This window comes from Bubalus kerabau, chromosome 14 (genome assembly GCF_029407905.1).
Source record: "Bubalus kerabau isolate K-KA32 ecotype Philippines breed swamp buffalo chromosome 14, PCC_UOA_SB_1v2, whole genome shotgun sequence".
NCBI classification, from domain to species: domain Eukaryota; kingdom Metazoa; phylum Chordata; class Mammalia; order Artiodactyla; family Bovidae; genus Bubalus; species Bubalus kerabau.
Genome location: NC_073637.1, coordinates 3,468,494 through 3,488,314, shown reverse-complemented (window position 1 = coordinate 3,488,314; position 19,821 = coordinate 3,468,494). Strand labels below are relative to the sequence as shown.

Below are 19,821 nucleotides of genomic sequence, written 5' to 3'. Positions count from 1 at the left end.
CCAGAAGTTCTCCAGCAGCTCACAGACAGCAGGTGAGTTTTAATGTCACCAGTTTGTTAGAAGAGAAGAAACACTCTAATCTGATGTCTTTGATTTCCAAAGAGGAGGCGGATGCAAAGAGCATGGTCTGTTGAGCCAGGGTTGCTGACGCACCCTCGTGCCTTGGAGACATGGGGCCTCGGCCGGTCCTCACCTCCCTGTGCCTCCAGTCCCCAGAGGTGACACTGGGGCACTGATGGTGCTCAGCCTGGTCACTGCCTGTGTGTAACCTCGTGCCACACGGACCCCCAGTTTAGCCACTGTCACCTCTGGTCACATGTTAGTGTCCTTAGTGGGCAGACATTGGCCCACAGGCATGAGAGGTGGCCATGCAAGCAGACAGCCTTCAGTGCCTCTCCCAGGAAAACAAGAGAGACACGAGAAAACAATCACGCAGCTCGTCTGCAATCAGCCACCGGCTCTTCTGCCGCCTGGTGTTTGGTGCAAATTGATGGTCTCATTTCTCATTTCTAGTGAGTTAACCATTACGACACCACACCGCCTCCAAGCACTGAACCCCACACCCTTCAGATATCAATCTGTTTTGATGGTTTTGTTGGCTGCTGCTCTTCAAATGAAACTCAAATTCCAGAAAAAGAAAACCTTCTAAGTAACCTGAGTCAAAGAAAAAACCATAATGAAAGTTATAAAATACTTAAACCTGAATGATAATGAAAATACAGCTTGCAGGAACCCATGCCTCTGTGGTCAGTTAATCTACGACAAAGGAGGAAGACTGTACAATGAAGAAAGACAGTCTCTTCAGTAAGTGGTGCTGGGAAAACTGGACTGCCACATGGAAATCAATGAAATTAGAACATTCTCTAACACCATACACAAAAATAAACTCAAAATGGATAAAAGACTTACATGTAAGACCAGATAGTATAAACTCCTTAGAGGAAAACAGGCAGAACACTTTTTGACATAAACTTGCAACGATATCTTTTTGGATCCACCTCCTAAAGTAATAAAAATAAAAACAAAAATAAACAGATGGGACCTAATCAAACAAAAGTTCTTGCACAAGGAAAGGAAACCATAAAACAAAAAGACAAGCTACAGAATAGGAGAAAATATTTGCAAATGATTCAACTGACAAGGAATTAATGTCCAAAATATACCAATAGCTCATGTTGCTCAGTATCAAAAAAACAACCCAATCAAAAAATGGCAGATCTAAATAGACATTTCTCCAAAGAAGACATACAGATGGCCAATAAACATATGAAAAGATGCTCAACATCACTAATTATTAGAGAAATGCAAATTAAAACTACAGTGAGGTATCACCTCACACTGGGTCAGAATGGCCATCATCAGAAAGTGCAAATAATAAATGCTGGAGAAGGTGTGAAGCAAAGAGAGCCCCCCTACATTGCTGGTGGGAATGGAAACTGGTGCAGCCACTGTGGAGAACATTATGCTGCTAAGTCACTTCAGTCGTATCCGACTCTGTGCGACCCCATAGACGGCAGCCCACCAGGCTCCCCTGTCCCTCAGATTCTCCAGGCAAGAACACTGGAGTAGGCAAGAACACTGGAGTGGGTTGCCATTTCCTTCTCCAATGCGTGAAAGTGAAAAGTGAAAGTGAAGTCGCTTAGTTGTGTCCGACTCTTCAAGACCCCATGGACGGCAGCCTACCAGGCTCCTCCGCCTATGGGATTTTCCAGTCAAGAGTACTGGAGTGGGGTGCCATTGCCTTCTCCGGGAGGACAGTATGGAGGTTCCTTAAAAAATTAAAATTAGAGATACCATATGATCCAGCAATCCCACTCCTGGGCATATATCCGGAGAAAACCATAATTCACTGAGCAGAGGAGTGGATAAGAAGCTGTGGCCCATTCACACAACAAAATACCATCCATCCATCCATAGAAAGAGCCGAGCACTGCCACCCACTACGACATGGGTGAGATCCAGAAGCATTATGTTTAGTGTAGGGGCCAGGCACGGAAGGACAAACACTGTATGATTCCACTTATATGAGTTCCACTTCACTATGTGTATTCATATAAATGAATTGCCCTGGAGCGGGCACATGCATGGGAAGTGGAGTAGCAGTTACCAGGTTGGAGGAGGGCGCTGAGGGTTTGGCAGGAACAGCTTCTGTTAGGTAGTGGTGACATGTACACAGCACTGGGAGTATTTAATGCCACTGAATTTCTTACAGTTTGTTAAAATAATAAATACTATATATTTTTTTACCACAACAAAAAAAGTCTGTTGAATTTGATATGCTAATAACAAAATGCAACTTTCTACAGCTGTCATCCATTTTAGCAACAAAAATGGCATTTTCTGGCAAGTGGAAGATGTGCTGACCCCCTGACCTGGAAACATCACTTGCTGACACGCCTTAGCAGAACTCTGGGACACGGGCTAGAGAGACACCTACGGCAGTATTTACACTGAAGCAGGTAGACGTGCATCAGCGTCTGCGGGTCTCAGACACAGCGCTGCGCAAAGACAGGAGAACATGCAGTGTGATTTCAGTCACTAGCTTATGCAAAGCCAAGAAAACAGCATGTCATTTGGACATGCACATGGGGAGAAACAAGAGTCATTCCCCAGCCGGCAGGGCTCTGTGTTTGGTGGCCTCTGCTTCCTGAGGTGGGTGGAAGCCGGGCAGGGTGTGATCCACCCCTGTAATTTCATCATAGCACATACACCCTAAGAAACAGTCATTTGTTTCCTCGCAATCCTGTTGCCAACCAGGGTGGGGTCCCCCCACTCCAGAGCAGCATGGTCCTGTGACACCTTCCAAAGCTGAAACAGCAGAAAGCAAAGAGGCAGTTACCTCGTTAGAACACATCTCATTCAGGGTGCACGAGACAAATCAAGATGATGCCCCCAGACACGGTTAGCAGCCCTGGCACCTTACTGCTGAGCCTGGATCCAAAGGAAGGAGCTTGGCACGCCCGCTCTTAGCTGCCTCGGGAGCAGCTGCTGTAGAACAAAGGCTGAGCAAGCTTTTTTTTTTCACTTTTTCCCTTTATTTTATCAAGGCTAAAATCCTCTTTGGATTTGTTGAAAACCAGGTACCCAAAAGCAAAGTGATGTAAAGCGAACTTTCAAAAAGCAGCAGGGACCTCTTTGCCTGGGAACAGAGCTGGGCCGTGTCATTGCTTGATGCCCGCCCCACAGACCCTCTGATCACTCCATCAGGGACCAGTTCTGATGTGCTCATCTGTCCTCCCCTCTGGGTCCTACCCACTTTGCCTCGTTAGAGTGGAGGTCCTCACAAGGGGCGATTCTGCCCTCAGAAGGGGATGCTGGTAATACCTGGGGACACTTTGGTTGTCACAGGCAAGGGGAGGAGTTCTGGCAGTTGGTGGGTGGGAGGCAGGGAAGCTGCTCAGAGCCCAGGATGCTGAGGGTGAGGACCCTCAACTCAGGAAGGGCTGAAGAGTCTCGAGGCCAGAGACAGAAAGTAAGAGCTGTCTGCTGGAGGTGTCAGAAGCTGGAGATCTGGAAGGGAGGCAGCTTTCAGCAGAAGCTTGTGCACTTGAGTGCACAGAAGCCCATTCAGGCTGAGAAGGCTGGCAGGGCCCAGGCACCCCAGACCATGGGGCAGATGTGGGCAGAAAAATGGTGATTGGCTGAGAGTAATTAGATCCCCTCAGGTCTCCCCAGCCTTGTAGGAAACAGAAGCCTGCCTCCATCCCTCTGAAACAATGAGCAGGACAGAATGAAGAAGAGGACGGGTGAAAGTCCACCCCACGGCCACTTCTGTCCACCATCAGCGAGGACACACTCGAGGGTGGTGTGCACACTCATCAGCAGCCCCCCCTTCCCCAGCCATCTCCCCATCTCTGGAAGCAGCCACCAGCCACACTCTAGCCAGAACCCCAAGATGTCCTCACACCCACATCCCAGCCAGCAGCAGATACGGTCAGTTCTGTCCCCTACACGCCCTCCCCCAGCCTCTCTCCACCTTGCCCATCTCTCCCTTCTCTCCTGCCTCCCCACTGCCCTGAACTGACCTTAAAGGCACTCTTCACTCCCTGCTCAGGACAGTTTGCTGGCTCCTGGTACAAGAAGAATGAAATCCAGGCTCCAAATTGACTTTAAGACCACTGTCCAGCTTGTTTTGGAGGCAGGGACCTGTCCTTTTCCACACTGTACCCCTGAGCCTGTGTCTCAGGACCTGGTACCAGGTCAGGCAGAGGAGGGCAGGGGGTAACCTTCCAGAACCTACAGGGCTGGGACTCACCTCGAGTCTGGGGCAGGAATCAGCTGCTCAGGCACCTTTTCTCCAGCTCCAAGTGTGCTTCAGCCTCTTTCTCAGTTCTCATCCTGGTCTCACCACCCACCAAGGAAGGCCCCTCCCCACACACTTGGTCCTTCACATGTCCCTGGTTATCCGGTCTCTCTGCTGCCATGGCAGCCACCTGGGACCAGATGTCTCCTCCTCCCTGATGAGATCCTCAGGCCTGGGGCTGTGGCTCCTCTCTTGCTGTCTTCTGTCCTCTACCTGCCCAGACTCAGAAGTAGCCATGGGGAAGTAATTCCGCAGGACATCCATCCCTGGTGGATAGGTTCATGGAATTCTCCTCCAGCTGTTGCTTTTCCCAACGAGAGAGAGTGAGTCCACTTCTCTTTCTGGTTGTAAGATCTGGGCTGAGAAAGAGACTTAGTGAACATCAGGAAATTCAGGAAGAATTCCATGAAAAGGTTGTGGGAAAATTTGTAACACTCCTCAGGACCTAAAGTTTGGGAACACACTTCAATGGCAGGGTAGTTTAGGGGGCATTTGAGACACCCCAAAAAGAGAGGAGGACTGTCTTCAGCAAGTTCCCTAGCAAATGATGGCCGTCCATGCTAGGGAAAGAGATTCCCCCGAGGATGCTTTGGGTGGAACTTTTCTTCTTGCGGAAGCACTCCAGTGGCTGCACTCCAGTGGCTGTAAGAACTGTGCTTGTAGAACTATGTGTGAGCCATCCCTGCCAGGCGCGCGCTGCTCTGGAAGTGTGTGCAACCGGGGACCGAGAGCTCAGCAGACGAACCTGGGGCGACTGACCTCGACAGGCTGCGGGCACCTGTGATCAAAGGCCACAGATACTTGTGGGGCAGGTTCACCGGCCTCCAGCCGGCGCCGCACGGGTTAAGGAACTCCCCGCCCCCCCGCGGCGCCCCGCCCACCGCCCCGCGAGGTCACAGAGGCAGTGGTCCTCCCAGCACCCAGAGCGTCCCGGAAGTGCGCGCGGCCTGGCGGGGCGGGACGCGGGTGCACTTCCGGCCGGCGCCCGGGCGGCCACCTCCCGCTCGGAAGGTGAGTGGGTACCGGGCAGCGGTGGTGGAGGCTGCCGGGGCGCCCAGCCCCACTCGCGTTCGCGCGTTGTCCCCGCGGGCCGGGCCCGGCCCCTGCAGCCGCCGCGACCTTGGCCTCGACCGGGGCTGGGGGCGCGGGTGGGGGCCGCAGCGGGCACACTGTCCCCGAACGGTCGCGGGTGCCCGTTTGCGGGGCGCCTCCCCACCCTTCCGGAACCCCAGAGACGGGAGCTGTGGCAACCACACTCTGCAGACGGGAAAGAGGCTCAGAGCCGCCTCTGGCCCGAGGTCGGTGGCAGGACGCAGCCCGGGCTGCATGCTCTCTGCTGCCAGGCGCGCGGAGTTCGGGCCCTTTCCCGCTGGGCACAGGCTCCAAGCTGGGGAAGAGGGAGTAGACAGGGTTCGTCCCTGGGCCAGTGCCGTTTGTGTCCCCTCCGCCTTCAGCCTGTCACAGCAGCGTGGAGGTGGAGGGTTTGCGTCCATGTGTGACTGCCACCTCCCCTCAGACAGCCAGGGTAGGGGTGGCCGTGCATTTGCCCGGCTAAGTCCCCCGGGTATTAACTAAGTGATTTGATGGGTCTTAGCGGGGGTGAGAACCTGCACCCAGGTTCAGGGCTGCAGCCCCACGCTGTGGCAGTTTACCTAGCTGCCGGTGACCCTTGCCATCATTAGGGGCTGAGGTGTGGTGGGGGCTAACCTCGAGGAGCCCTGTGGCGGCTGCCTCCCCGCTTCCTTGAAGCAGGTACCGTCTGCACCATTGCTGGATGTACGTTAACTTTGGCTTTTCTCCTGCCCCTTTTTCACCCCCAAATAAGACCTTCTACTTCATTAAAGTGTGAAAGAAAAACTCTCCCCTTGGTCGAAGCTGTTGTTGCAAACCGGATTAAAGGAGGGTGTTTTTGCCTGAGAGGAGACTGAGAGCATCGAGGTGTGCTGGGGCCAGGTCTGCAGCCTCTGAGGGCTCTGTGGAGGGTTTTCCTCTCTGGAAGAGTCTCCTAGAGAGTTAACCTGGAGTGTTCATGCTCCAGCAGGCAGGGTTCAGTTTTTGTCTTCCCCAGAGCCAGCGGCCCCTAGCCGTGACAGGAAGTTTTTCTGGAAGAACAGCCTGCTTCTCTCGCTGGGCAAGGCCTTGGGTTGGGAAAACATTCTGTTCTTGTAGGTGTGCTGGTGCTGTGCGCCTGGTGGAACTAACAGTTCCAGCACTCTGGGCCCCACAGTTTGCCTCTTGGAATTCCTTACCCAAGGAGGGAGGCTCCGCCTGTGGCTGATTGCCACCCCCTACCCCTGGCACATCCCTCTGACCCCCTCATCCTGCCATGGTTTTCATTTTCCCAGGTCCCCGGTGTGCACTCCTTCAGCAGGCCTTGGGGGAAGATGGCGGCCCTGGGGGACGGTCAGGAGCCCCCTCATGTCCTGTCCCCGGTCAGTCTCCAGTCACCCGGGACACCTGGAGCCCACCACCATGAAGCCCAACTTCACCTCCACCTCCACGGTCATCAACATGGTACTTGCCTCCCTGCACCATCACTGTGGGCAGGCAGCTTGCTGGGCACTGGGGCTCCTGCACCCTGGTACCTGGGTTGGGACTCGGGCAGTGGTGGTTGAGCTTTGGGCTGAGCTGTGTGAGCCGTAGCTCCCTAGGGGACAGTCCCCTGGACTGTGTTTGTTTAGGGCATCAGGGCTGCAGAAAAAGCAGCCTTGATGGCCAGGCCTGTGTGACAGAAGCAAGTCACTTTGTCTCTCTCTTCCAGCCGTTGCTCCCATGCCAGGAAAATAGTGTCTAGAGATCTGGGCAAGCTGGTTTGGGTGGGGACCCCTGTGCGGATGGAGCCACCAACCTTGCTTCAGCCCCCAGCAGGATCTGGGGGTGTCCAGGTGTGGAAATAGCCAACAGCTGGTTGGGGAGGACGCCCCAGCCTTGTGGCGTGTGGTGCCCCGGGGCCCTGCTCACACTCAGTCATCAGAGTCTGGGGCTTCCTTCCGTGCCCCACGTTCCACAGGAGGCCTGGCCTCACACCTCTCGCAGTGGAGGACACAGATGCTGGTGGCAGCTGGATGGGAGCCCAGATGTGTCCCATCGCTCTCAGGGCAAGTCTGAGCCTGTGCCACTGTCCTGCAGAGCTGGCACTGTGCCCAGGGCCCACTCTGTGCCCAGGGTTCTCACTCTTGGCAGGTCCTGGCATTATAGCAGATGATGTTATGGCAGCTGAGATGGGCTGAGCAGCGGCTGTGCTGGGTGCCGACTGTGCGCTTAGGGCTCTGTGCGGGGACAGAGGAGGCCGGGGGTGGGCACTGAGCACACGGGGACAGTGAGGCCCACGGAGGTCACGGGGGCAGCCTGACGTCGCACACAGCTGAGATAGCGGGCCAGTCGAGGATGAGCAGGTGCTCCCAGCGTGCCCTGTGACGGGCCAGGCTAGGGCGTGTGCAGTGGGTGTGGAGCTTGGCGCTACCCTCAAGGAGCCCAGACCCTGCCCCCTGGGCACACAGTGGTTTCAGGGCCCCCACGCTGCCCCTGGGGGCCTGCACTTCACCTCCAGCTCCTCATATCACCCTCACACCAGCCTGGCGAATAGGACCTCCTGTCGCCACATCTCTGATGGGGACCTGGAAACCCAGACCTGAGCCAGTGGAGACCAGCAGAATCCAGACCCCACAGCCTGACTGAAGCGCTTGCCCTCAACGCCCCTGTGGGCCCAGCGCGCCACGGCTCCTCCCCGGGGAGGCAGACCAGCAGGACACAGGACTCGGGAGGGGCTGCCCTGAAGATAAGAAGGCTGGTCCCCAAGCCCCTGCAGAGCAGGGCTGCCCCTGACTTGATCTCGTCCAGCCATGGGCAGCATTGGTCCAGAGGCTGGTCTTGGGTGCTCTGAGCCATGTCCAGGTGCCCTGAGGTGCCTGAGGGTTGCCCCATAGGAGGGAGTGGGGCTTCACCCCTCCCCACTGCATCCAGGCTGTTTTCCAGGGCAGAGAGAACCCCTCAGACTTTCAAGCCTTTCCTCTGCTGCTGAGGCTTCACTCTTCAGGGGTCCACAGAGGCCTCTGCAGGAAAGCCCCAGCATCTCAGGAACCTGCCCAGGGCCCTCCAGCCAGCGAGGCCAGGACTTCTGGAGCCCCAGCCTCCCGATTCCTGGGTCCAAGTTGGTGAGATGGGCCAGAAAGAGCGTTCGGGAGATCCACCCTGGCAGGCCTGGGGTCCCTCAGACACAGCCAGGCCTGAGCCCAGCGACCCCCCCACCCCCACCCTCCCCACCTCAAGGACCATTTCTGAACCTGCGGCTGAGCAGAGTGCTGGACGCCAGGCAGGGCCAGAGGGTGTCCTTAGAAGGGGAGCCCTGGTCAGCTCGAGGCGGGCAGGGAGCAGCATGGGCCGAGGGGACGGGGCCTGGTCCCTGGCAGGGATGCTGGGTGGGGGGTGCAGGTGTGGGGCAGGGCTCAGCCCCTCTTCGCTCGCAGCTCCCAGAGACTAAAGCGGAGCCACGCTGCACTGGGCTGGGCGGCGGGCCTGGCGCAGCCCCTCAGGGACTAGTGCCCTGCAGATGGGGGGGCTGGACCCCTGGGGCTTGCAGGCTGGAGGAGGGAGGGGCCCCTGGCCAGGAAGCAGTCTTCCCAGAGGTGCCCCCGGCTGGCGCCTGAGACTGAATTCCAGGTACCCAGTGGCCAACCCCACCCACCCTGCTCCTCTCCTGCAAGTGTGTCCAGGCCCAACAACACACTTCTGGGCTGTTTTACACAGAAAACTTTGAGCCAAAAAACCACCCACTGCCTTCCCCCTGGAGCACCAGCCACACCAGCACACTGTTCACTTGAGCCTCAGGCCTGGGGCCTGTGGCCAGAGTCAAGCAGGCCTGTTCCTGTTGCTAGTTGAGGGTGGCCTGCCTTCAGGCCAAGCTGTAAGCCTTCCATCAAAACCACCCTGGAGGTGCCCAGCATAGGGGGACACAGCGCTGAGCTCTAAGAGGCTGTGTCAGGATGCGGCCGTATGAGCAGGCTGTCCACCTGGCAGGCCGGGCCTGGCCAGCCCCGGACTTCACGTGGTTTAGTGACAGCGGGTGAAGGTTGAGTGACAGCAGCCCAGAGCAGCCAGCGCTCCAGGCCCAGCCCCTGCCTCCCCACTGCAGGGCAGCCACGTGGTGTCTCGGGGCCCCTCTACACACCCATCTCCTGAACACTCCAACCCTTTGTGGCTCTCAAGAGCCTCCAGAGGAGGGGAAAATGAGCCCCAGCCCCCTGTGACCCCCAGGCTTCCCCAGCAGCAGCCCTGAGGTGCCCTCCCAGCCCCCACAGGAGCAGGAGCCATCAGACCTGGACTTCCAGGAGGTGGCAGAGGTCCAGATCTGCAGAGACACCTGCTGGTCAGGTGAGTGAGCAGGCCACACCAGGGCCCTGCCCGCAACACAGCTATCTGCAGCTGCTGCCCACCAGGCTCCTGGCTATGCCCACCACACAGCCAGGCCCCCAGGCCCTTCTTGTCCCTGGCTCGGAGTGCGCTTCCATCCCCCACAGCCCGTCCCCACTGATGCCCATCCTGTTGCCTCCACTGTCTTGCTGTGAGTGCTGCCCAGGCCCCCGTAGCCCCAGCCTGTCCAGGTAGTGTCTGCCCCAGCACCACTGGCACCCCAGGCCGGCACTTGGGGAGTTGTCCTGGCCCTCCTTCGCCCAGTGTACTTCCCCCCTGCCTCCTCTAGCCCCCTAAATCAAGCTCTGGCCGCATCCCTTTCTCCCCAAGGCCTGGACCTGGCTTCACCCGTCCAGGCGCTTAGCCCCTCATTTCTTTGCTGCCCCACCCTACCCCACCTCTCCCCCAGAGAAGCCCTTGTGGTGTCTCCCGGGGGTCCCTGAAGCAGCTCAGGGGCCGCAGGGGCCTGGAGAGGCGCCTCCTCGGAGAGGACGTGGCAGGCGCTGGCATCCCGGACCAGCAGCCTCGGGAGCAGGGCCTTTTCTGCTTGGCTCCGAGTTTGAACTCCTGTCCGCCCCGCCCCCGAGCAACCCACAACGTCCCGTCCGCTCCCACCCTGGCGCAGGCACCCGGGGTGGGACAGGGTCCCGTGAGGGACGGCCTCTGAGAGCCCTCCGCCTCTCGTTTCAGGTTCTGAGTCGGAGCCGGAGCAGGCCCCGTCGTCTCCCAGCCCGCACGGTCCTGAAGACGAGGTGCACCAGGCCGGGGGCGTGCTGAGGACCCTGCTGAGGAGGCTTCCCCGCAGACCCGGGGGTGGGGACCGCTTTGGGCAGGAGCCCAGCCTGGAGCGGTCAGCAGGCCAGACACCGAGGGCCGGGCCCCGTTCCCAGAAGAGAGACACCTGGCTCGGGTTGCAGGGGGCCTCCGGGACGGAGGGCAGCTCGGGACGCACGGCCGAGCTGGCGGGTGGCCTGAGCCGGGGCTCAGGTCTCGGGACCCAGCAGGGCGGCCCACGGGGCGGGAAGCCGCACAGGTGCGAGGCCTGCGGCAAGAGCTTCAAGTACAACTCACTCCTGCTGAAGCACCAGCGCATCCACACGGGCGAGAAGCCCTACGCCTGCCACGAGTGCGGCAAGCGCTTCCGCGGCTGGTCGGGCTTCATCCAACACCACCGCATCCACACGGGCGAAAAGCCCTATGAGTGCGGCCAGTGCGGCCGCGCCTTCAGCCACAGCTCGCACTTCACACAGCACCTGCGCATCCACAACGGGGAGAAGCCATATGAGTGCGGCGAGTGCGGCCAGGCCTTCAGCCAGAGCTCCAACCTGGTGCGGCACCAGCGACTGCACACGGGCGAGAAGCCGTATGCCTGCAGCCAGTGCGGCAAGGCCTTCATCTGGAGCTCGGTGCTCATCGAGCACCAGCGCATCCACACGGGTGAGAAACCCTACGAGTGCCCCGACTGTGGCAAGGCCTTCCGCGGCCGCTCGCACTTCTTCCGGCACCTGCGGACCCACACGGGCGAGAAGCCCTTCGCCTGTGGCGCCTGCGGCAAGGCCTTCGGCCAGAGTTCCCAGCTCATCCAGCACCAGAGGGTCCACTACCGGGAGTAGAGAGCGCTGGGGACACGCGGCAGCAGCCTGGGGTCGAGGCGGCATTCTCGCGGAGGGCTCCTGCCTGCGCGCCCTCCTGGTTGGCACAGCCAGCATCACATGCCCTGTCCCGAATAAATTCTTTGTGCTTGATGGAGACGAGAGGAGGCCCGGGAGCTGATGTCATCACCATCTTGGGCTCTGCGCAGGGTGTGGTGCAGATTGCATGTGCATGTGGGTCAGTAAATAACAAAAATGGACCTAAACCTGGAGACTTCAGTTGGATACAGGGGGGTTTTATTTTTACACGAATAGAAGCAGTGTACCATGATGGCTATGAAAATCGACTGGAATTTAAAGCCCAACTCTACACTTAACTGTAAGGTTAGACAAGTTAATCTCTCCAAATTTTTCTAATTAGGAAAAAAAGATATTAGGGCTCTCCAGAGAAGCAGAGGCAGTTGAAGAGACGGGTAGGTTAGGAATCCGCTCGTGAGGTTACGGAGGCTGACACCCCAAGACCTGCAGGGGGCTGCTGGAGACCCAGGAGCATCGATGGTGTAGCTCCAGTCTGCAAGCCGGCAGGCCCAGGACCCAGGAAAATGCAGTGTTTCAGTCCAAAGGCAGAATGAGACTGACACCCCAGTTCAACAGTCAGGCAGGAGTTCACTGTTCCTTGGCCTTTTTGTCCTATGCAGTCTGACCGGCTGCGACCCATGCACGTGAGGGTGAGGAGCCCAAGCACTTTACTCAGTCTACTGACTCAGATGGCCATCTCGCCCAGAATAATGTTTGACCATATATATGGACACCCTGTGGCTCAGTCCAGTTGACACATAAAATCAAACATCATTAGCAAGGATAAGATCGTACTTGATGTCGTAGAGTTGGCCTCATTCCTCCTGGGATGAGAGAATGAGGCCTCATTCTCTCTGGGATGCAGACCAGAGCTCAAAGGAGCCCCAGACCTATTTGCTTCTATTTTACCCACTAGAGGGTAAGGGAAACATCCCAGAGAAGGGTTCTGTTGGGGTCTTAGGCCACTTGCTGTCCATCTCTGGGCTAGGGGCTCTAACGAGGGAGATAGGCTCGGAGATTGCCATTCAGCCTGATTCAAAGTCATACCCATGGCTTGTGTCAGGATGCTGGGATGAGCAGACAGAACCACAAGTTCCTCTGCCCACATTTTTAATACCGTTATTGTCCACGTGCTTGTCTTTGTCGGTTGCAATGCATCATTCCATATGGGGCTACCTCGGTATCTTCATAAGTCTGAACTGGACGAGGGGTTCGGCTGGACCCAGACTCCCGAGAAAGGAGCATCTCCAAGGCTGGGGTCAGAGCTTACTGAAAAACAGATTCCCAGACCCCACATCAGGGAAGACGGATTCAGTAGATCTGGGGTGGGGCCAGGGAATCTGGATTTAGCTCCAACACCCCCAGTGATGTTGATAGTGTGCCAGGCTTGGGGGCCTATGGACTCACCCAGCCCCTCAAAGCAGGTGTTTCTGCATGGGCGACGGTCCCAGCCGTACTCAGACACCATCTGGAAGGGGGCCCGGCACTTCTGGACTGCCTAGCTGAGGCCGGGGTCTGCCCTCCAGCACCAGCCCTCCCAGTCCTGCCCTCTGGGCCTGTCATAGCCTGGCTGTACTCAGTGGAGGAAGAGCCCTCAGGATTTGAAGGTGGTGGTCACGCTAGGGGCCGTCTCCTCGCCCCTGCAGTTCTTTCCTAAGTGCTGGGTTCCTTCAACTGGTCGCAGGGATCGTGGACATGCCTCAGCAGCGGACAGTAACGTTCTCACCTCAGACCAAGCCAGCATGCGCCATTCCTCCCCTGGGCCACCCCAACAACCCAGAATTCGCCTCCGCCTCCCACCCCCTCCACCAGAGTCTTCTGAGTCATGAGTTGGGTGGTGTCCCTTGCTTGCTTTCCAGAGTCTCTCCTACCGCGCTCAGGGCCTTACGCGCTGGGCCTCCTTGCCCTTTCCCTCCCAGGCTGTCTCGGCCTCACCGCCCGGTTCTCCGAGGTCCCACAGCCAGTTGCTATCCAGCACCTCGGACAGCTCCAGGGAAGCGCGCCGGTCCGAGCGTAGGTGCACCGCCCCGAGGCTCTCAGGCTCAGCCCGGTGGCTCCCGGGGTCTCCTCTTCGCGGACTCCTGCCCCTGGCAGGCCCCCTGCGGGCCCCCCACCTCGAGCTTCCGAGAGTTCCGGGAAGTGCTCGCGGCGCGGGGCGGGACTTGCTGTGGGCGCGGCGTTCGCTCGCTTCCGGCTCCCGCAGCCGCGGGGAGGAGGCGGGGTGGCCCCACCCTGCGGGTCCCTCGGCCCTGCGGCCCGGCTGGCGGGGGACGCGGTGTCACGGCGGGCACCCTCGGGCCTTCCTCCAACAATCCCCACGACCCCTGACCGCAGAGCTACGTCCGTGCGCCAAGAGGGCGTCCCCCGCCCGCTGGGCCCAGGGACCCGACGGCCGCAGGCCAGGTTCCCAAATCATGCTTCTTCCACCTCATTTTCGGGAGTCCGCTGGAAGAGTTGACAATCCCGGGAGAGGCCGGGTTTCGCTTTGGAAGAAGTTCGTCTGGGAGTGTGCGGGCGGAGCTCGTGAAGTCCGGACCGCTGTGCCCCTGAGGGGAGCTCCCGGCCTCGGGCACGGCCCCATCCGCGCCGCTGGGGTGTGTTTCCCTGGGACCGCTCCAGGGATCAGCACGACGTCCTCGTCTCGCCGACGCCAGCGCTGTCACCCGCTGTAACCTCACCTGCCACTGCGCCTGCCAAGGGCACCAGGCCAGGCTCTCCTCTTCCGGAGGAGGGGACCCAGGGACACGGTACTCCCCTCTCGAGCCCCGGGCTGTGTCCCTTTGGCCACGGTCCTGACCTCGGCATCTGTTATTCAGTGTGCGGCCCAATCCCCTCCCCGCTGCCCTGCTGCCTCGCCCCAGGGATCAGCCAGATTCCGGGTCTCAGGGGAAACTGAAGGCTAGTCCTCAAAGAGGACAGGTTTTAACAGATTTTTTTAATTTTTGTTTTAATTTTAAAGGTTTATTTGAGCAAAAATCATCTGGAATCAAGCAGCTCCAGACCGGAAGTGGTTAGGAGGGCTCCCAGATTTCTTTTTTTTAACGACACTGCCGGTTGGGGAGTGGGGTGGGGGAGGGGGGTGGAGACAGGTAGTGAGTTGGAGATCGACTTGTACACACTGTTATATTTGAAATGCATGAACAGCAAAGACCTACTGAATAGCACAGGGAATTCTGCTCAATGTTATGTGGCAGCCCAGATGGGAGGGGAGTTTGGGGGAAAGCTGATACATGTATATGTATGGCTAAGTCGCTTTGCTGTCCACCTGAAACTATCACATTGTTAATAGGCTATACCTCAATACAAAATAAAATGTTGAAAAACATTTTTTAAAAAGAAGATGAAAAAAAAAAAAAAAGATGAAAAAATAATAACATTTTGGGAGTTTGTTCCCTTCTCACACACTTCCTTTCCCTGACCTTGATCCCTGTGTAACCCCATCCCAGACACGGGGTTTAATTCCCTTGTTCCCTGAATTAAAGAGATGACGCGCCTTCCCCAGGTCTCTGCATGCTCCGGTTTAGAGGCTGCTGTCATCTGCTGCCTCCCCTTCTGGCTTCAGCTCAGAGTGAGGAGGAGATTCCAGGGCAGGAAACCCCGGAAAAGGCAGAACCCCAGTGTGTCCAGGGGACAAACACCTCAAGTCTCCGGTGGTGGGGCCAAGGACCTGCCGGACTGTGCAGAAGCCATCAGGGTTCCCAGCTGGCAGGGCTGCCACAAGAGACCTGCCCGCACCAGGCGATTCCTGGGGAGGAGAGGAACCAAGACCTTGAGATGGGAAGCAAATTCAGCCTCACCGCCAGCCTGTGACCCGCCAGGGAGACCACACAAGAGAGAGGTTGGGCGCCGTGAGCCCGGCTGTTTGAGCCACTCCAAATCTAGCAGGCGTGGGGAGCCCCAGCCTGGGAACCAGCTCTCCACCAGCCTGTGGGACCCAAGGCCTCCCCGCACGGGCCAAGGCCTGGAGCGGCAGAAGCTGCCCCTTAGGGAGAAGCCTCACCAGTGCATGCAGGAGAGTTTTCGGATGGACATCGGACTAGAGGATCCACACTGGCAAGAAGCCATCTCATGTAGCCAGCGCGGGAAAGCCTTTGTGCACAGCTCCCAGGTCACGCAGCCCCCACGGTTCCACAGCAGAGAGAAGCCGGTTGCGTGTCTGCGGTGCAGCCCTTCCTTCAGCCAGAGCTCCAGCCTCACTCAGCACCAGCGGGGCCACCCCGCGAAGGAGCCGTATGCCTGCCAGGAGTGCGCGGCACCTTCAGCATTAGCGCCTTCCTCAGCGAGCATCCACACCGGGGAAAAGCCCTCTGAGTGCAGCCGCACCTTCAGGGCCCTGTCGGACTTCTTCCAGCACCAGAGGCTCCACACTGCGGAGAAGCCTTTTGCTGTGCTAAGTGAGCAGGGCCTTCCTCTGAGCTCGCACCTGAGCCAGCGCAGGTAGGTTCATGACGCAGAGTGAACCAAGGCAGCCAGTGGGGTGGGGTGGGGTGGGGGGGAGTTGCACTGGGGCCTCTGCTGCACCGAGCTGACCCTGCACGGGAGGGCTCTGGGGACACTGCGGACGCCTGCGGTGCTTTGGTGCAGGCGTGCAGAGAGCAGCGCTCAGGCACGCCCTGAAGCTGGTCCCGGCACCTGCACCCCGGTTAAGACGCCTGCGCTGGCTCCCTCGCCCGCAGCCCTGCCGGGCCTTCACTGCCCCCTGGGCCGCCCAGTAACAGTGCGAACAGAGTTCCACTGGCTCCCCCTGGCAAGCGGGACGGGAGGTTGCGGCAAGGCGGCAGCGCCCTTTCACTCGCTGGGAGATCTGACAAATATACTGTTGAAACAAGCTCCGTGGTCACCCTGATGGCAGCCCTGAGAAAGGCCTAGACCAGAGGTCGGGCAATGGGGAAGAGCACTGCAGTACACACCCTTCAAGCGTCCAGTGGGCTTTGCATATGTGCGGACGACGAACTCTTTTTCTTTACCCAAAATTTGCCGGCGCCTACGGTGCGGGGGGTGCGGGGGGGTGAGCCGCGAGGGGCGGGGACGCCGAATCGAAGTCTAGCTGGAGCAACTCTTCACTGTATTTTGAGTTTTGTACTATGTTTTCAGCCTCGTGGGTCCTTTTTGGTCATGGGGCTGGTCGAATAATGCAGGGCATAGTCCCTGGCTTGGAGAACATAGTTGAGAAGTGGCGGCCGTGTCTGGACGTCATGTTTTCAGGTAAGGCCCCTGTCTGTCTACTTGGTGTCTGGTGGGAACGAAGGTTCTGGTGTGGGAGATAGGATTTGCGTGGTTGGAGTATTTCTTTTGGGAACAGTGGTCCTCCAAAATATTGCAGGTTTTCCCTTAGGATGTGTCTTGAATGCTATTTCTAGTTTTTAGGTCATCCTTTTGAGATGTTTTCATTTTTACGTGTGCTTTATGATTTGTAAAATGTTACACATAAATAGTGCAGTGCAGGATTGGGCATGTATTCAGTGTTTACTGATGCAGGAAATGCCTCAGACAGAGGCTCCTGAGGATGGGCTGGTGGGAGACAGATGCCGGGAGCCCCGTTTGTTGGAGATTCTGGGAGAGTGTCCAGAGGGGCCCCCGGGGACGACAGGGAGTCCAGGGCTGAAAGAGTCGCGGGCTGCAGGTACTTTGGATCCCGGCGATGGTCCAGCTTCTGCCCTTTGGGCCACGTGGCTTATGTCTGTATTTTGCCCTCTGCCCTTGCATTCTGAAGCTGTTTCTGAGCCCAAAAAGATAACGTCTAGGCAGTTGGTGGGGCTTCAAACTACCTGTTCCCTCCCCTCCTGGCTTTTTTGCTGCCCAGCTGCCTGCCAGAAAGCCTGTCCACTGTACTTGGCTCCTTCATCCTTCCCCCCTGCACCATGGCAGGTCTGCAGGCTCCAGCACTCTGGGCAGTAAGAGGGAAGTAGGAAAACCAGCGGGCTTCATTCACTTCTGTGTCCCGCAACTGCAGTGGCCAGCAGCAGCGTTCCAGCAGTGCCTGCTCCCCTAACTGGGCCCTGGAAGGTGGAAGGCGGCAGAGCAAAGGTGCTGACCAGGTTTCTCTCTCTCTCTCTCTCTCGGTTGTTAATGTCAGAAGAGGTGATGGACCCAGGGCAGGGCCCAAGGAGAGTGTGGCTGAGGGCAGGCAGGAGAGGGATTTGCACTGTTCTCCAGGGGATGTGAGTGGAGGAACAGACCCATGTGTGGTTGGGGCCACAGGCCAGGCTGAGTTCAGCTCTCCCTGCCTCGGGCTGGCCCAGCCCTGGCAGCACTGAAGCCCCTCCACTCCTCTGGGCACTGGCCAGCTCTCTGGGGCCCAGAGCCTAGACATGGAAGCCAGGTGGACCCCCTACCCATTCACAGAGCAAGTGACACTGGCTTGGGTAGCATGTGGGGTCAGGGGGTTGCTACTGGAACCCCAGGAATCTGGGTTTTCTGGTGGTCAGGGAGGTCTCTGTCCCCTGCCCACCTCTCATCTCTGCAGGCCCTGTGGCATCAGGCTCTGACTGCTCAGGTCTGACATCATCTCAGCCCAGGCTGCAGAGGACACAGCCCTGTATCCCCACAGCTGCTGCACAAACCCTAGAGAGTCAGGTCACAGGCCCATCCTGGGGAAGCTGGTGGTATTGGTTCCAGAATGATCTAAAGAAGAGAGGGCAGGGGCATGCCCCAGAAAGAAGGGGTCCCAAGCAGAAGCAAACAACAGGCCCCCTAGATGCACCCCTGATCCTGCTGGAGAAGAAAAGCCAGTGCACATCCCACGAGGAAGCCGTCACTAGAGCCCGAATGAGAAAGCTCGCTCTGGCACCTGGTTGCGGAAGCGACAGATACATGATGGGACCCCGTGGGGACGTCTGGAGGAGAATACCCTCCACCATCTGCATCCTGGGACATCAGTGTCGGCCTCTTTGGCGCCATCAGAAGGCAGACTCAGCGTGCAGTTTATGGTCTCCTTTGAGGCTTGCAGGGGAGACAGGCTTAATCCATTTCTACAAGCTCATCAACAAGCTCTGTTTGTCAGGACTTCACTTTTTTGATAAAACTTGACAAAGCACATTTTCCCTATTATATAAACAATATATTGTAGAGAATATGGGAAATGCAGAAAAGTAGAAAGAAATCACACTAGTTCACATCACATGGCAGAACCATACCTTTTAACTTTTTATATCTATACAAATTCTTTTTTCCCAAAATCTTTTTAGGATGGATTGCATCCATTATGCCTCTTAGCTCCATAACCCTTTAGTGTGTGTTCCCTACATTCAGGGATGTTCTCTTACAGACCCACAGTGCAGGCACCAAGCCCAGGTAACTGGACACCGACACAACGCCCAGCCAAGCGGGGCCTCTCATCCTGTCCATGGTATATTCCCTTCAACCCAGCATCCAGCGGGGTCACATCTAGTCTCTGGTTGCCATGTGTCCTTAGGAATCTTCAGTGTGGAGCAGTTCCTCAGCCTTTCTTTTCTCCCTAGAGATGGTTTATTAGTTGCAGGGAAAACTTGGTGCCCACAGTCAGAAAACCAGACAGCAGGGACCATGTGATCCAAATGATCTCTAGCCACTGATGACTTGGTGGACACCATGTTGCTACATGTGACACCCAGAGGACACATCGTTGCAGGATTCCAGCGGGAGAGGCATGGCCTGTGTCCAGTGATGAGGGAGGGGAAGGGAATGGGCCAAGGCTCAGAGCGAGGCAGCAGCGAGCCAGACAAGGTCAAGGACTGGTGACTGGTTTCACAGCTGGGGGAGCTGGAGGAAGAAGCACGACTGGAGAGGGGGTGAAGGCTGGGGGCCAGCGTCGGGCTGAGGGAGGGAAGGCCTACTGCCAGCTGCCCACTGGGCCTGTATGCTGAGTGGGCTGAGAGCGTGGGTGGCTGCCAGAACAGAACAGAGGGGCAGTGCCAGGGGCCAGGGTCATTTCAAAGGCTCTCTGCGCTGTGGGGGTCCCAGAAGGTGTTAGGATGGGGCGGCTGAGGAGCAATACAGGAGCATCTAAAGGAAAGTGCCTGGAGCATGGAGAGACAGCCCAGTGCCGCGCTGGGCACAGGACATTCGCCGCCCAGGCCCAAACCCGTGTCTGAGGCTGACGCTGGAAAGGTTTCTTGGCCGGGGTTCAACGCAAGACCCTGTGTTGATCCACTCTGCACACAGCCCCACCGCGTAGCCTATGGGGCTCAGAGAACGCCAGCCCTCCAGACCTGAATCCTGCCCACAGGCTCTTGAGCCCGCAGGGGAGACCCCAGTCCTGGCCAGCCCTCTCCTCTCAGCGTAGGAGAGACGCCAGGAACGAACCGGCCAGGCTGTGCCCCGGCTCGTGCAACCCGAGGAAACCGTGAGATAGCAAAGCCCTCAAGTGTGTGGTCGCTGCGGACCAGCGGGGAGGGACCAGCCCGGGGACACAGGGCAGGCGGGAGGAGGGGGTCCACCTGCCAGGACCAGCCGCCGTGA

General features: G+C 57.8%; 1 protein-coding gene and 1 long non-coding RNA gene across 3 annotated transcripts; one reads left to right on the top strand and one right to left on the bottom strand.

The window, feature by feature from the left end:
• LOC129626521 (uncharacterized) lies at positions 1-5,097 on the bottom strand. The gene is made up of 3 exons (XR_008701990.1): positions 4,256-5,097; positions 910-1,001; positions 1-654 (listed from the first exon to the last, which is right to left on the bottom strand). It is a non-coding gene; the product is annotated as an uncharacterized LOC129626521 (long non-coding RNA).
• A 132-nt stretch (positions 5,098-5,229) lies between these two features.
• On the top strand, positions 5,230-11,461 carry GLI4 (GLI family zinc finger 4). 2 transcript variants are annotated; one of them, XM_055545618.1, is made up of 4 exons: positions 5,230-5,314; positions 6,649-6,817; positions 9,557-9,673; positions 10,403-11,461. In XM_055545618.1, exons 2-4 carry the CDS (start codon positions 6,688-6,690, stop codon positions 11,323-11,325), a joined length of 1,170 nt encoding a protein of 389 aa, XP_055401593.1. In that variant the 5' UTR covers positions 5,230-5,314; positions 6,649-6,687; the 3' UTR covers positions 11,326-11,461. The 2 variants fall into 2 exon arrangements, with proteins under 2 accessions (XP_055401593.1, XP_055401594.1); XM_055545619.1 differs by lacking the exon at positions 5,230-5,314 and adding an exon at positions 5,386-5,601.
• The last annotated feature ends 8,360 nt before the right edge of the window (positions 11,462-19,821 follow it).